This window comes from Curcuma longa, chromosome 2, assembly GCF_044706935.1.
Source record: "Curcuma longa cultivar G26 ecotype Majalengka, Jawa Barat chromosome 2, ITB_CL_G26_1.1, whole genome shotgun sequence".
Classification (NCBI taxonomy): domain Eukaryota; kingdom Viridiplantae; phylum Streptophyta; class Magnoliopsida; order Zingiberales; family Zingiberaceae; genus Curcuma; species Curcuma longa.
Genome location: NC_133862.1, coordinates 11500255 through 11516947, shown reverse-complemented (window position 1 = coordinate 11516947; position 16693 = coordinate 11500255). Strand labels below are relative to the sequence as shown.

At 35.1% G+C, this 16693-nt stretch overlaps 2 protein-coding genes across 2 annotated transcripts; one reads left to right on the top strand and one right to left on the bottom strand.

Annotated features, from left to right (window-relative positions):
* Positions 1 to 5057: 5057 nt before the first annotated feature.
* Positions 5058 to 10194, top strand: LOC141821952 (uncharacterized). Its single transcript, XM_074709343.1, has 11 exons — positions 5058 to 5085; positions 5148 to 5299; positions 5501 to 5531; positions 5632 to 5780; positions 6695 to 6783; positions 6882 to 6889; positions 6965 to 7036; positions 7149 to 7316; positions 7529 to 7624; positions 8432 to 8554; positions 9711 to 10194. Exons 2-11 carry the CDS (start codon positions 5280 to 5282, stop codon positions 9810 to 9812), a joined length of 858 nt encoding a protein of 285 aa, XP_074565444.1. The 5' UTR covers positions 5058 to 5085; positions 5148 to 5279; the 3' UTR covers positions 9813 to 10194.
* Positions 10195 to 10508: 314 nt separating this feature from the next.
* Positions 10509 to 14257, bottom strand: LOC141822299 (tetraspanin-3-like). Its single transcript, XM_074709742.1, has 2 exons — positions 13625 to 14257; positions 10509 to 11057 (listed from the first exon to the last, which is right to left on the bottom strand). Exons 1-2 carry the CDS (start codon positions 14156 to 14158, stop codon positions 10710 to 10712), a joined length of 882 nt encoding a protein of 293 aa, XP_074565843.1. The 5' UTR covers positions 14159 to 14257; the 3' UTR covers positions 10509 to 10709.
* Between the last annotated feature and the right edge of the window lie 2436 nt (positions 14258 to 16693).

Below are 16693 nucleotides of genomic sequence, written 5' to 3'. Positions count from 1 at the left end.
GCAAATGCCTCATTCAGCCATAAATCTGTCCACCATTTCATTGTCACTAGATTCCCAAACCATTGATGGGCTAGCTCATGTGCTACAGTATCTGCCACCTAAAATTGAACTTGCCTTTTTAAAAAATATATAAATTTGTTCTTCAAAGGTCTAATAAATTTAGCATAGCATCTTATGAAACCCAATGAAATGCTATAGGCTAATAAATAGTAGAAATTTGACAAAGAAATATTTCTAGTTGAATGACAATTTGAACATGGAAAAACTAGAATATAACACAAGAAATTCATTAGTTACCATTTGCTTATCCCTAGAAGATGAGAGCAATTCGTCGTATAATAAACATGTTTCTTTATATGTTATCAATCCATAGTTCTCCATCCCCTCAGACCGAAGACGAGGAATGCCAACCATGTCCAACTTGGGAAGGCTATAAGGAATGGAGAAATATCTAGATATTGAAAAAAAACCATTTGTCATTTTTAAAAACTTTGAATGTTAATAAAATAATTCAATCTAAAGCTACAAGAAAGGAACTATAGAGAATCAAAACAAAATATGACATTATGATTGAATAAAAAAAAATCAAGAAGTTAGATAGAAGTTCAAACATGAAATATATAGAAATATGTTCAGTTTGTAGTTTTAATTTGAAGAATGTAGGAAGCAACTATGGGATAAAAATTAAGCAATAAGTATGTACCTTTTGTACAAATCTAATGTCTTCACAGCAAGATCTAAAGCAAATTTTCCTTTACTGCTTTGACCAATAGAAGTATACACACGAATTTTTAGTCCTAAAGAAGTAACAAGATACATGATTGTCAAAGTAGAAGAAAATGTTATAAAATAACTAAATATGGTAAGAAATACAATATACCATCGGGTGAATATGTCTCTATGTATTCGAGTGAACCGATAACAAATGCAACCAAATAGGTAGACATAATTGGAGACTCTTGAAAATATACTGTCTTGATAAGTCCATTGTACTTTTCACTTATCGCTGGCATATTTGATAGGGCAACTAAATTGGATGGAACTTCCAAAGCTATTTTGAATGTGGCCTACATTTAATTTAAAATAAATAGTTAATATAAGTAATATGAGAAAATTTCTTGAGAGCATTCGAGTGGAAAAAAAGAATCATAGTTAATTGATGTTTAAATTCTTGTCATGTTTAGTATTGTCAAATGGGTTAATCCGTGGTAGGGTAGGTAGACCCACTAAAAACCCCATCATATGGCAGGTGAGCCAACCCATCATCTTAGGAGACTAAAAAATCTTCAACCCAACCTAAGGCAGATTGTGGATTAGGCGAGTCAACCCATGAGTCTATCAAAAAAATAAAATATATATATGTTAAAAATTTTAAATTTGAATTGCATATCAAGAGGGTCAAACCCATTAGCCAATTGAGTCTTTCACTTTAGTTTTAAATTTTTTTTAAAAAAAATTCTCAACCGGTAGGCCAACCCGAGCCCGCCACTAGCCGACTTGTTTGGACCCACAATCGGTACGGGTAGGCATGCTTGGACCAACTTTTAAATAGGTTGATAAATTTTCAATCAAATTCATTTAAATTATTTGATGGAGCGAACCAACCCGATGACTCTACTCATGTTGCTTAAAAATTAATCATAAAGTTGTTCACATCAAGTAACTCAATAGTTTATGCTTTGAGTCCAATAACAATACTATGTGACTACTTGCAAAATATTATTTTTTAAATTTTTATAGAATATTGTGTTGGACTATATTAATTAGTAATCCAACAATAAATGGAATTTGCTTCCTAAAAAATTGGACAAATTTTTTATACTAAAAGTTTTCTTGAATCAATTGAAACCTTGGGAACTCATAGTTCTTTTCATTGAGTTAATAGAAAATAAATTGCATTCATTGCTAAACAGGACCTTTTATTCATTTAGTTCTTTTGTTTTTGGACTTTTGGTTGTTAGGCATTTCATTCTAATTGTAGCAACTTATTAATGTTGCAATTTTGATGAATTATATAACTCTTTGACGATGGGAATCTTATTTATTCATCGATGTTCGATCATTATGTTATGTGAATCAATCGACTAATCTATCCAAACTAATTCTAGAGATTATAAAAAATCAAACAAATAATGATAAGAATAGGTTGAGTAGGACCTTGAATGCCGGCTCATCCCAACATGGAAAGCAACGTCTAGCATCTGAAGGCTCGAATTGGGTCACAAACATAGCTTGCATCTCTCCATCTTGCTCATAGATACTATAACATGCATAATACAATTGCTTCGGTTTATAGTGATAAATAATGGAAGCTTCCTATATAAATAAAATGGTAGAATGTACCTTCTATAAAAACCCCTTAGTTGATCATTTATGGTACCACTATATTGAATGCCAAGAATGCCTTTCCCAATTGGAAGTATGTCATCAAACCCTATAATCAAGATCTCATCCTCTTCTACCTCTACAATATTTGAGGGATGTTTTAACCCCTATCATATCCATTGCAATTGAATAAAAATATAGTGGAAGACATAATTTTGAAATAAGTACAAAACAAATATATGATTCCTTACCTCTCCGTTACATCCAAGATCACCACTGAACCAAATAGAGTTTTGCTCAACTACAAGGTCAGCAAAATGAAGTACAAGATATTTTGTAGGGGAGACTATGTCTATGATGATCTGTATCACACCCAAGAAAGTCAAGTGAGAGACGTCAACACTAATAGATAAATTGTAGTTGTGGGGGATGGCAAATTTTGGGAGCCATTGTTGACCCTTGAATTGTTCAACATTTTGTTGCAATTGGCTCACCCCCTCAATTCCTCTTTCATGTACAATTGCTTGTGAATTTTGGTGGAGAAAGAGGAGGATCATGAATATCAAACTTTTTATCATAATGAAGTTGGAGAGGGATTTAATTGGGGCCATCATTGAATCTTTATGTATAGATAATTAATAAAGTAGAAAATGAGGAGAGAAAAAGAAATACAAAATTAGCAACTAGTTAAATGAAAAGAGAAAAACAATGTTGATCCATTCTAAAATGCTACCAAAAGGATGGTAGCTAAGGATTGAAGGATGATGAATGGATGTAGAAAAAGTGTTGCTTCATCTTATTTATACAAGCATGGTAGCCAAACATAGGAGATTGAAGTTGGAAATTTTTTTGGTTAACCATACATTATTGAACGACTCACATTAGCTATAGTTTTCAAACAAATAATTACTAAAAATAGTTAATAACCAAATTGAGACTATCAATTTATGCTTGGCAATGGGTCTATAGCTAATAATTGTTGTGTAAAAAATAGCAAAGATGTCTTCTTCTACCAAATGCACTCATGCCAATATTATAATTTTAGATCTTGTAATGATCTCTACTTTTGGGAGGATAAGTTAAGGTTATTTTCAAATTTAAAATGATGGTGATCAAACTCAAAATATCATAATTGTGCATACTTTTCTATTTTAATTATATTAATCTCTTCTTTGTAAATAAGAGATGACATGATGAAACTTTTGGTACTTATCGATCGTTTCTACCCATCGATGATAACTAAGTTACATCTTGAAATGGGATGAAGATTTTTTTTCCTACATAAACTTAGGGAGGAAGTGTTAGAATCAACTTTTTTTTATGCTAATTGTGTCGAGAAGAATTCCAATCACTCTTTAGATGAAGCATGTAGGATCGCATATTGGAAAAAGTTTGGAGTGTTTGGTATATCCAAGGGATTAAGGAAGCAAAAAAAAAAAGATTTTATTCACCTCAAGCAGTCCGGTATAGCCGGCCCCAAGGGATTAAGGATTTAACATGAAGTGAATTCCAAATTAAATACTGATATATTGAAGACCAAGAGGCATAAGATCTATGAGAGACATTAATGAATGATGTGTAATCTTGGGCTTTATTTTTTTGTCTAGATGATCTGTGTAGTTAGGTAAGGGTGGATTGCCTAGTACCAAAATATTATATTTTGTTGTAACCAAGTGTTCATAACCCACAACCCTCCAAGGGCTTGGGATTTAGATTAAAAGCTTCATTGAGCAAGTCCTTAGTAATCTCCATTCTTTAAGCCTAATGTTAATTTATAATTAATCGTCCGATTGAGAGCGCAAGAGATTGGTTCTTTTGTAACTTGCTAATAGTGGATTTATCATAAGTGATTTATTTAAATAGTCATATGTTATAGAGTAGGAGCAAAGTCTCCAACCGCTGTGTTAACATTGTATACTATTTTTTTATGGTATATGTATAACTTACACAATCAACATGAACACTAACATGAGTATTTATAGAAGGGAGATACATGGATATTCGAATTTTACTCTATTATTATAAATTTATTATTTAAATATCAATTCGACTATATTAATCATAATTTTACAATAGAGGTAACATGCATCTAGATGAGTTTTATCCTCCTAAGATAATATCTTATCAAATGTAACAACCTAATATTGGTGGGAAATTTTCCCCAGTGTGTTATATTGGATGATCACGATTTCAACATTTGTACCATTTTTTTTCACAAAAGATATTCAATCTTTGTAAATATAAAAATTATATTTTTTTGAAAAAAAATAATAAAACATATAAAATAGAAATAGCTAACAGTTGGCTATTTTCGTCAACAAATTCTTCTTAATTTATATAATGAATATAATAATATGTTGGGTGTTCTTTGCCATCATCTTTCATATTGCTTGGCCGATACGTCTGGTGCAGCAAGCAGGAAAATAAAATACAAAGGCAAGAATCCTGCGGTATCAATTTTGTCTTCTTCCTATAGGCACGCCAGGGCAAGGGCAAGGGCAAGGGCAAGAGCGAGAGCCATGGAGGAGCCTTGCCAATATAGTATTGCTTTTGTTACAGCTCTCGCTGACGTAGGCCGAATCAACGGGTGGACATCGTTGGGAAGCATGGCATATTGGCGATGGTATATCCACACGCTTCCGTAAGCGAGGAACCGATCGATGAAGGGTCACCATATCAGCCCCAAAATTAGCAACTTGAATCCAAAATGGCATTTTTTTCTTCCACCGCACCTGATGGTCAAGTTCATGGGAACCGCAGGTACCTCCCCAGCGTCACTTTTGCCTAAAAATAAAAAAATAAAAGCTTGTACCTTTTTCCAGGCCATTCTGTGATGTTGATTCTGCCTGCTATGGTCTAGAAGGGGCGGCAGGTTTCGGGCTTGGAGGAAAGGTTGAGCCTTTGCTTCATCTTCCTCCAGTTATTTCTCCAAGGATCGGATTGATTCATCAGCCATGGTTCTGATAAGAGAGTTGTATCCTTCATTGTTAGGTTCTTCTGTAGCCTTGTTCTCTCTCTCTCTCTTCTTTTTTTTTTTTCCTTTGAAAAAGGATGATGCATGTGCTTGTGGATGTTTTCTGTCTCTTTTATTTGCTATCGTGAAAAAGGAGTTATGATACAGAGAATGGCTCTGGTTTTTTTTATAGTTAGTACTCCTTGACCTTCGATACTTCAGTCGATTTGTTTTGCCCATGTCATTGGAAGAGGTAAGAGAAATTTTGGTTCTTAAATTGCAAAAAGAAAAGAAAAGAACAAACATATTTTAGTTTTGTTTTCGATTGAACACTTGGAATCCATCTCGTGTAGTATGAGATCGCTGGTATGTACACCATCCTCAAGATGGAACAGCAGAATACTACAAGTAAAGATGGGGTGGAGATATTGCAGAGCATTCCCTTTGAGGATGAACACCTAGGGAAGGGACAACATACGTCAAAGGTTTATCATCTGGAGAGGTAATGTCGGCCTTGGATAACTCTTGCTTCATCACTCCAAGAAAGCATAAATAAAATCAAAATCCTATTATTCAAGATCAATTAGCTATAACTGTAATAAATGGTAAAATGAGAAAATATGTTGACATGCTATGAACATATTTAAAGAAATTAAGCGAGTTGATTCTATCTGTGTGGAAGGTCTAGAGGGAGACCAAAGAAACAGTTTGTCAACTCAATAATACTGATTTAATTAATTTGAATTCTACTAATCTTTAGATCTTACATAGAGTCCAATGGAGGGTAGCTGACCCCAAATATTTGGGAGAAACACAGCTTCATGATAATGATTATGTGATTATAAACTCCATTTAGGTTTAATATGATATGAAATTCGGGATAAAATGCAACTATCTCCTTCCCATGTAAAAAAGAAACTATATATTTACTTCTTGTTATGGTTAGAACCCACTTAGACGGATATATCTGACATAATGTTGATAGTTGCAGGCATATTAACGTAGGTTTTCTTGGCATTTGATTTCCATTCTCTGTACAAATATACAGAAAGGTTTAACCTAAGACCGATTGAGAAGCTAACAAAAGTCTGCACTTACTATTGGCAATCATAACACAGTGTGCTAGGAAAAGTGGACCGCATTAAGCACCAATTTACATAGATTGCCATGGTAGACATAACAGTAAGAACAGGGATTATGGTATTGTTTGATGAACTTTGGTACACTTCATGAGATTACCAAACTAATATAGTACTTTCTCAACTCTAGATTGTGAAGATCTTGCAACTTATATGCAAAATAAATATTCACTATGAAAATCTAGGGTATAAAATTTGCAATTGAATGCTCCATCCAAGTGGAGTTTACTATCCATCTTCTTCTAAGTATCAAGCTCAAATGCACATAAATGTGCAGCAAAATCCCCCCCTGGCTAAGGACTTTTGCATCAGCTGCCCTGACATTACAAGAAGAATCATGGAGTGCCTTCCCCAAAAGCAAATCAGGTTCATGTGATTAATCTGTTGTATGTTTCTGATTAAGTTACCCAAGTATATACTAACTTTGTTCTCTATTTCCATGATTCCCAACAAACGCACTGTAGTTGTAAAGGTAAAGGATTAATTTTTGCTAATGTATAAACAAAACACCTATATGTGTTGACTTTATCAAATTACTTGTCAACAGTGCTCACGGCTCAAACAATGCTCCATGACAATTGAAACTTTTAACAAGGCTGACAATGGTTGCTCTGAGAATGTATCAGATTCTCTTCTGACATCCTGAGTAGAATTTACATAAATTTTTAAAGAACAGTTTCCAGTGCACTATCTTAATTGTTTACCTAAAGTAAATTATAAATGATAAACAGGTTCATGGATTAAGCAAAGAATTGCTATCACAACGAAAAGTGGAAATTATTGATATAGCTGCAGTTTCTTGTGACTATTGGAGTAAGATCATTGGTACTACAAAATTAGATTTTTCCAGATTCATATCACAAAAGACTCGCCGTGGTCCACTGTCAAAAGGATGGCAGGTAATCCCTCTCTTATTTGATATGTTTAATGTTTCATCATTTTATTTAAAGGAACTCAAGAATTTCATTTGTCTCATTAATTGTACTAATTTCTGTTGAACTTCGGTTTCCAATGAATTATGTATTGGCATCTTTTCATATAAGGATTTGAATATAGCAATCTTTTTATTGTGTGATTCCATATGATCAGAACATTTTTTTTTTATCTGTAGGAAACATGCAATCCAGTAATGACATCCTACAAACTAGTGACCATGGATGCTCCTATTTGGGGCATAGGCGGCCACTTGGAGGAAGCTATGATTGCAGTATGTTCCATGTTTTTTCACTACTGTATAATAATTGTATACAATCATCTAAATTGTATTCAAAGAAGATTCTGCTTACAAACTTGGTAATATTAACTTCAAAAAAAGTCATTGGACTCTAATTCATAAATGCATGTAATCTTTATAAATTTAACATCTAATTGTAGATCTAAATTCATATAGGAGTTGTTCTCCCCTTTTTGCTTCAAGAAAATTCATTGTTGCAAGCCTAGCTATCCATGTTGATAAAAATTGAGAATAATAGTTGACTTCAAACGTAATGCATAGGAAGTGAAAACCTTGTGGAAATTATTACTAGTTACAAGAGGTTTCGTATATATCTGTTAAAAGCAAGATGCATCTGTAAGATATTAATTGGAGATTGAAAGAGATCCAAAGCCTTTAACTTATCCATTGTAAGGCTGGAATCATATATTTCTCAATGAAAAATTATTGGCATCATCATCTTTAGTTTGGAGAGTAAGGCATTCCACATACTAGGTTGACTTAAATAAATAAATGCATCTTAGAGAAAGCACATATAAAGTAGCATTTGTGTTCACCATCAAAATTTTAAGTCCCAGATGCAGCAGAAGGTATACTGATACAAATATAATTGATGAAATCATCTAATCTCAATGTTGAGATGGGAATATTCTTAATTTCGTTGATGAATGCAGTATGCATGATAGTGTAAGATGACCACAAGATTGAGTTAATTGTTGATATATTATTCCCTTATCTTAATTCTTCTGAGAGAGGCTTATCTATTATTTAAGATGATTGTTAATCTGGTTCTACTCATAGAGTCAGAAGGCACTACTTTCGGAGTTCCACAAGCTTTGTTTTTCTTGGATTGATGAGTGGTTTGGGATGACTATGGTACAAATCATGGAGATGGAGAAACAGAACAATTTGTTGCTCAAGAAGGTTAGTAGCTTATTATTTACATGGAATTATGTATGGATATGCAACGTTTCCCTCCAAGGAGTAGTGTCTAGTGTATTTGACAAGTACACTTTTTGGTGGTTTTAATTTCTTCATATATTTTTGTATATAATAAAGCCATCAATGTTTCCCTCATTGTGAAAAAGTTTCTTTAACATCTTAACTTGTGGAATTAATGTTCACCAAATCAGATAGTTAACACGGCATTCAAGTACAGGTCATAAATCATCCCTGTCCTGACCTTTTTCGTCTATATTTCTTGTTTGGTCAGTCATCATGGGGGGCCTATTTGTACAAAGCCAATGTAATTTTGGCTTACATTCATTTTGCTCTTAAGTCAACAATTTGTGCTTATTCTGACTTGATTGTTAGTGGATATTAAGCTGTAATATAAATTTTCCTTCCGAGAAAAGCTTATAACTTGTAGTGTGTATCAACCTTTATGTCATGTCACGATTTTCTGTCCATCAAACATGCCATAAAAGATGCTCAATTAGTTCCTTTACCCCACTTTATCGCTCCTATCATATGTGATTGTAAATCCAACAAATTCTAATGATGTTTAATTATTTTTTTCATCCTGTTTTTACTCTACTTTGTGCAGAACCAAATCTTCTACTTTCCTATTGAAAAAGTTCTTCAACTTATTGAAAGCAAAGCTTAAGGTTGCATGAGTAGTTGACAGGGATAAGAGAATCTATGTAAAATTAAACATCATGTTGACTCTGACCTGGTCATCTAAAAGTTAAACACCATTGTACATTTTATAACATGAATTGCATAATTTTGGTATGCGCTATAGGTTTTCTAGCTTAGATGTCTGAGAATTGCTTAATTTTAGTGCGCTCTATATCTTATCTGAAGGGCACTCATAGCAGTACCTAATTATTTTAAATTTCAACATAACTAAAAATTAAGTTTGTTGAGAAGCAAGAAATTCTTGTTGTTTTTTCGAAAAAGGTTGATGGAAAAATGAACGACAATATAATAAATCTCTGATATTCTTCTAAAGGTTTCATCAACAAACCCCCAGTTTTTGGAGAATAATTTCTTCAACCACATACTTTTTATTTAATTGTGTTCGTCATGCATATGAATGACAGCCTCTAGTTGATCTGTATTTGTTTGCCTGGTTCAGACATTCCAAAAGTCTTTTAGCACAAGCAAGCAAGATGTCAAAAGGAAAAGCAAGCATGAGACACAGAAAATTGTTGATGTTTCAAGCATTGTACCAGTCTGAAACATATGATTTCAAGACAGTCTCAATCATGATGCTGAAAGTGCAAACTTGGTGGTTCTGATTGATAAGAATTTAGCTGCAGCAACTGATGCATGGGCTTGGAACTGCTGGTTTTAGAAGCTTTAGCCCGACTCATTGGTAAATATATATTCACAATATGGTTATCGAAATTATTCATAAAGAAACAGCAATATTGTATGATTCTTCCAAGTCGATATCTGCAGTAGTCACCAGGTCCTGTGGTTGAAAAATGCCATGTGCATGGCTCTGTAGCTTAATAAATACAACTATTTAATTGAACATATGAGAAATATGACAACTGAACAGATACGACATTCAAAAAAAATAGTGATGTGACACTTTACAGCAGTTGATAGTGGAACTTCTCATATCTTGCACTTTTACCTTTTTTTTTGTTCGTTTATTTGCTTTTTCAGAATTTTCAACTGATGGTTTCTATTACTGTTTAAGAGTTGTTTGGATTTTATAAAAAGAGATGTACTAAGGGAGGGGATAATATATATATATCTCACCAAGCAAATCCAAAAATCTAAGAATCATCAAGGCTTCACATCATTCAATAATTTTAAGCATCAGAAGTTTTCCTAGGCCAATTGGAAATAAATGAAGTTTTAAAGAGATTAGCATGCATCTTTTTCGACTAGCCAGTAACAAAGACAACATTCACAGCCGAGATAGACAGAGGTTCACTCTCATTTCTTAAATCATACAGTACATAAACCATAAGTTATACAAACAACAGAAACATTAATTACACTCAAAATGCAAGTTTTTTTTTCTCCCCACCCCTCCTTTAGTAACCAAAAGCAACAAGATGCAAGCATCAACTTTCTTTGCTTCTATCATAAAGAAAAGCTTCAATCTCCATCTTTCTACCTAAAGATGGAACCTACTTGGCCTCGATTTACTGACCCTGCTCTCTCCAAAGGGCTCATCATTGTCTATCCTCCTTGCATTTCTGAATGCTGCACAGGCAATGACATACACAATCACAAGGATTACTAGTACCACAATGTTGATTACAGAGGCTTTCCTCCAGCTATGCCTGATGCTAGCAAGAACCCCAGCCTTGCACGAGTCACACTGGTAGCACAGCCACTGCTGATTGGGGTTGTTCCACCGGTTGCAGTCTATGTCATTAGCTGTGGGCGAAGGCTGTCCGACCCAATCGGTCTCATTCACGTATGTAAAGCCACATGAAGTTGGAGGCTTACAGCAGCCCGACTGCAACATCAAGAACCAACATGATCGAGCAAACAAAAAGTTTCAAGGAAGTTATATACAAATATCATACAACTTGCGCACGCAATCAACGACTAGTGATATTTGTAATGTATGTGAAACAGTAAACTTGGGAATACAAAATAAGTTTTTGAGTGAAACAAGTTTACCCCAGTGGGCCTACTTCCTTTGGTTCCCAACAAATAAAATAAGGAACAAAGAAATTAATTAGATTTTTTTTTGCAAAGAAATTTTGACCTTTATGAAAAAACGAGTTCCTCTTAGTTATGCCATTTAAAGATTTAAAACAGGGGGGCCAATCCCCTAGATCTTTGATTAGATTCTCTGCTTTCCATTCAATAAAGGGGCGTTTGGCAGGATGGAATGGACTAATAATGACCAAGCGGGTCGAAATAGGCATGTAGGATGTATCTGCACAAAGCAAATTGGGAAGACTGAGCAAACCTTTAGGACTTAGATACAAGTATCCCATGTATGGATTCAAGAATTCATCATGTGATTTTGCAAAATGGGGACACAAGGATATCAAAAGAAGATCCATATTTAGGGTACTAGTATGGGGATACAACGGTTCTCAAATATACAACTATTAATGAATAAAGTATATGTAGTAAATAATGTGGATGATATTATATAAGAAAATTTAAATTGAATATAATGTTTATGGTACATAATGTATGCAATTTATATAATCTTTATAGTGTATGGGCAATCTTTTATGGGGGAGACTTTTTTAAAATTTCCCATATATATAATCTTTAAAGTCTGAGGGCATCTGAAAAGGCCTAAAAGTTTAAAGTATCGCAATTTTTAAGCTAATTGACTGATTTATTCTCCCATTCACTCAATGTGAGCTCCTCATTTCACTAATGCAGTCGCGCATGACTGAGCAATTGCACAATCTCCTTCCTCTTCCTTTCATAGTGGCATGAGCAAGACAACACCTTACACAACTGTCAAACTCGATATCCATTTACCTCCCACATGAAGTGAACCTTCAAGTAGGTTAGCTTCCTTTGCCTCTTTCTTCTTTCACTTGCTATTGTAGGTGAGTCCACCTGCTGGAACTCATTTTACTCATAATCATGTTGCACCATGTCTACATAGATAGTGTAGGAATCCCTACAGTCCAAGGAACAAATCACATAAATGAGTTAAATTGATAAGAAGAATTAGGTGGACTGAATAGGTCAAACATAGAATGAACCATTCCAATAGTTATTCTATTCCATTATTACAATCAAACAATGAACCAGCCGCACCCCAAATGTTTTAATTGATTAGGAAGGGGGGAAAGTGAAGAAGGTTGATAACTAAGAAATTGCCTAAGCTAAACAATTTTTCTATGATATGTGTTGTTCACTACATTTCTTTCTTATCTTTAAGAAAGCAATCTATAAACCATCCAATCATTGGATATTTTTCCCGTGTGCTGTCCCACAGCAGGAAAAGGACAATTTGATTTCTAGATCATGCGCTCATGTTGGTTGTCCTTTTTGATTGCTGGGACAAAGAGAAAAGCATAGAAAAAGACCTCTCCGGAGAGGTTGTTGTCATATATACTTCAGCTCTACTGGTGCTTGAAGACTTATCTACTAAGGATTGCCACCTCCACATGTAATTAAAGGTCTAAGATGTCACCCTCTAGCTACTACTGTTGATGTTTATGTTGTTAAGACTTGAGATGATTCCCCAACTTTATTTGGAAGTCACTATACATATGCATAAACATTTGTTATAGTGGAATCTGAAACTGTAATAGAACAAACCAAACAAAAAAGACAAATAAACATGTGCTCTGGACCTCTAATGAGAGCCACAAATTTCACTCTTCCTGATAATTTCTTTTAGTTTTCCTTTTTTTCAGATAGGAAATGGGTGACGAATTTAGTGGACCAAAAAGAAGGATTTTTTTTCCCTTTCATCTTTGATTAAAAAAAATGAATAAGGAATTTAGTGATAGAGCTCTAACGATATGTTTACTCGAGTGGAAAAGAAAGGAAGGGAGAAGGGTTGAGAAAGGGAGGAAAAACTAGTTAAAATACCGTATTTGCTTGGAAGGAATTAATGGGAGGAAGAGAAAGCATCATATGTCCATCCTTGGAATTGCCTCTGTTTGAAGGAGGGGCAACAAAAAAAAAAAAGGCAAACGAATATGTTACATCTTTATTTTATGATTATCACATCCTTATGCCATTGATAATAAAATTTTTCCTAGGAACAGAAAACCATCTCTCCCTTTCATTTTCTTTTGTGCAGGTAGTTAATTATTATTAGGTAACTGATTACTTCCAAAAATTTTAAATAGTTTGATTTTTTGATAGTTTTTCTTTCACTGAGGTTGTGCTTAATTATCAATTATGATAAAAGCAAAGTTAACATCAAAAAGCAGATTTTGTAGTAACGAAGCTAAATCTATATAAATTCAAAATTCAGGGATCCCTAGAAACCTAATCTTTCACAAAAAAAAGATGCCTAATTCTTGTTTGGTGCTGTTTGGAGTAGAAATTTTCCTAAAAAAGCAATGAAAGAAGGCAAATATGACTGACCTCGATTGGGGAAAGCTGTCTGCGGTAGAACTGCTCCGCCGGCTCTGGTTGGGGCAAGCCCGTTATGGAATTGCGGACGTACCTGGCCAATTTAGGGCATACGCGGCTGTCGCGGATGCAAACCCTAATCCTGACCCAGTAGCCGGGGTCGGAGACGCGGTCCTTGAGCCATCCGGAGTAGTCACTGAGCTGGTACTCGAGGTAGGCCCGATCCATGACGACCTGGCCGTGGCCGCGGTCGGTGACGGCGTAGGCGAAGACGATGAAGCAGAGGAGCGCGAGGATGACGAAGAGCATCACGAAGAGGTAGACGCGGAGGAGCCAGGTGAGGCGGTAGCAGGCGCCGGCGAATCCGATGAGGGAGATGACCATGATGGCCACGCCGATGATGATGATGGGCCACTGGAGGAAGCGGAGGCAGTCGGTGTTGTTGGCCCTGACGCTCAGCCATATACCGCCGCCGAGGATGGGGATCGACACCAGGAACGTCACGAAGTTGATGGCCCCGATCAGGGCGTTGCTACTGCGCCACATCTCCTCCTCAAATCCGCTGCCTCACTGCTTGCTCTGCACTTCTTCTTCTTCTCCTCCTCTTCCTCTTCTTCAACGGTGAAGTGTTTTTGTGTTGTTTCTTTTCTGCAACTGCTTGTGAGAAAAGGAGTGTACATATAGACGACGACGACTAGCGGTAGGTGATGAGTAGTGATTAATTAATAGCGTTAATCGGCTGTTCCAGTGACAATTAATTGAGATAAAAAAAAGGATAATAAGAAGTTAATGTGAAGATTAGTTAGCGTAACCACGAAATAGAGAGGAAGTGTGTGAGAAAGTGCCAACTGTTGGCCGTTGACTTTGCTAAAGTGAACTGACGTGTCCAGTAGTCAATGGCAGATGGTAAATTCAATTAAATATATATTTTTTAAATAAAGGAGAATTTATTGGAATAACGTTTTTTTCTCGTGTATGTACAATGCTAGGGTTAACTGTTTGTTTGGTTAAATTTTGTTTATCACATCTGCCCTATGGTCGGCTCAATTTTCCATCGCCATGGCTCAGATTGACTGTTTTGAAAGAAAATTCTTACAAATACGTCTTAACATCTTTACACAACTCGATGTCTTACTGTTGCACCATTGCCTCGGGAACTTCATTAGTCATTACAGTTTCAACATAACAGGTTCATAACAAGTGGTTTCAACTAGCAGATTTAACACTGGATTTCGACCTCTAAAACAGACAGTTTCAGCATATCATGTTCATAACAGGTTCAACATTAGTTTCAAGCAGCATCACAGGAAGTTTGAGTAATGAAATAGCATGATTAGTTTCGAATAGCATCGCCGGTTTAACACTGGATTAGACCACTAGAATGGATGGTTCGGAAAAATGTAACATGTCCGAGATAGCAAATATGACAAAATCAAGCCAAATGGACCCTTGAATTAGATAAGATTTGTAGAAAGTTTGAGAGCAAAAAACACATTGACAATATCCAAATTGGAGTTAGATTGTGTTGGAAATTTGAATACAAACAAGAAGAGGTGGATGAAAAAGATTCTATTGTATATGGATTTTTAGTCCCATATTGAGTCTTATAGCTTTATTGTTAGTTTATGTTGCATAATATGTAGTAATGTTATGAACATATATATGGAAAAAGGCTCTCTCAAGTGTGGATGTGTAAGGAGTGCAAATTCAAGGCCTGAATTGTACTAATTTAAGTTGACTTGTCTACAAGCATGACTTACACGTGTTGAATGTTGGACCAATCGGGACAAAATTTACCCAAGTGAATGAATCTATTTTAAGAAAATTATGTTACACAAGTAGCTTGAGATTATCCCAAGCTTGATAGTCGACACTCGATAGCTTAGCCAAGTCAACTCGACCATACAAGGCAACCATCCTAAGCAGCTCATCCTTTCTTGTTGTTTAAAATTATTCGCTCAAGTCATCTTATTAGATAAGTCTGAATTTGATTTTTTATAAATTTAGATATTTCCAACAAAGATTGTCCAACAATCTTAAAATAGACTATGTTCTGTTGAGATGAGCACGAAAAATGTTGAGGTGCAACAGACTCATCACATGAAGGCCCCTTCCACCCCAACTGAAAAAAATACAATCAATCATGGGAAGAGGTAAAGAAGTTCACTAAGTTGAATTTCAAATGGTGGTAGTATAAGATGTTCTTCTACTTGAATGTTGAATCTAGCTCGATTCTTAACCAAGGAACCTCCCAAGCATGATGAGGATGCTACTGATGTCCAAACCATCAGTACAGTGGAGGCATGGACTTATTCTAAATTTCTATGTCGAAACTACATTCTCAACTGTCTTACTGACTCGTTGTATGTTATGTATAGTACAAAGAGAACAACTAAGGAGGTATGAGAGGCCTTGGCATGAAGTACAAGATGGAGGATGCGAAGCCAAAAAGTTTATCCTGGATTGATTCCTGGACTACAAAAAGGTTGACTCCAAGATGGTGACCAGCTAAGTCCAGGAGCTTCAGGTGATCATGCACGAGATTCATGTGGAAGACATGGTTCTGAGGTAGAGTTCTATCTTCTTAATGTGTTACTAGTATAGGAGCTTAACCAGATAAGCCATTATGACTCAACCAAAGATCTCTGAGAAAAGTTCCTAGAACTTCACGAGGGGACCTCAGAAATAAAACTAGTTGAAAGAGATTTACTGAGGAATTAACTGACTCATCTCCAATGAGAGAAGGGAGAAACAATGGTTTGAGTGCATGAATCTCGATGTGTAGAATTTAAAGACATAGAAAAGTCAAACAACAACATTGCTCTACAAGCTAAGAAGGGCGACTCAAATTCAAACACATCCTTAAAGATAAATGAAGAAGAAACCTATATGATAAGAAAAATGAAGAAATTTTTTTAAACTAACAAGTTTGATAAGAAACAAACCTTAAGACTGTTGAAGAAGAAAAGAAGAGTAAGATGCTTTAATTATGACAAAGAAGGTCACATCAAGAACAATTGTTTCAAACTCAAGAAGATGATCAAAGAAAAGAAGAAAAAAAGATGAAATCTAAACACAAGA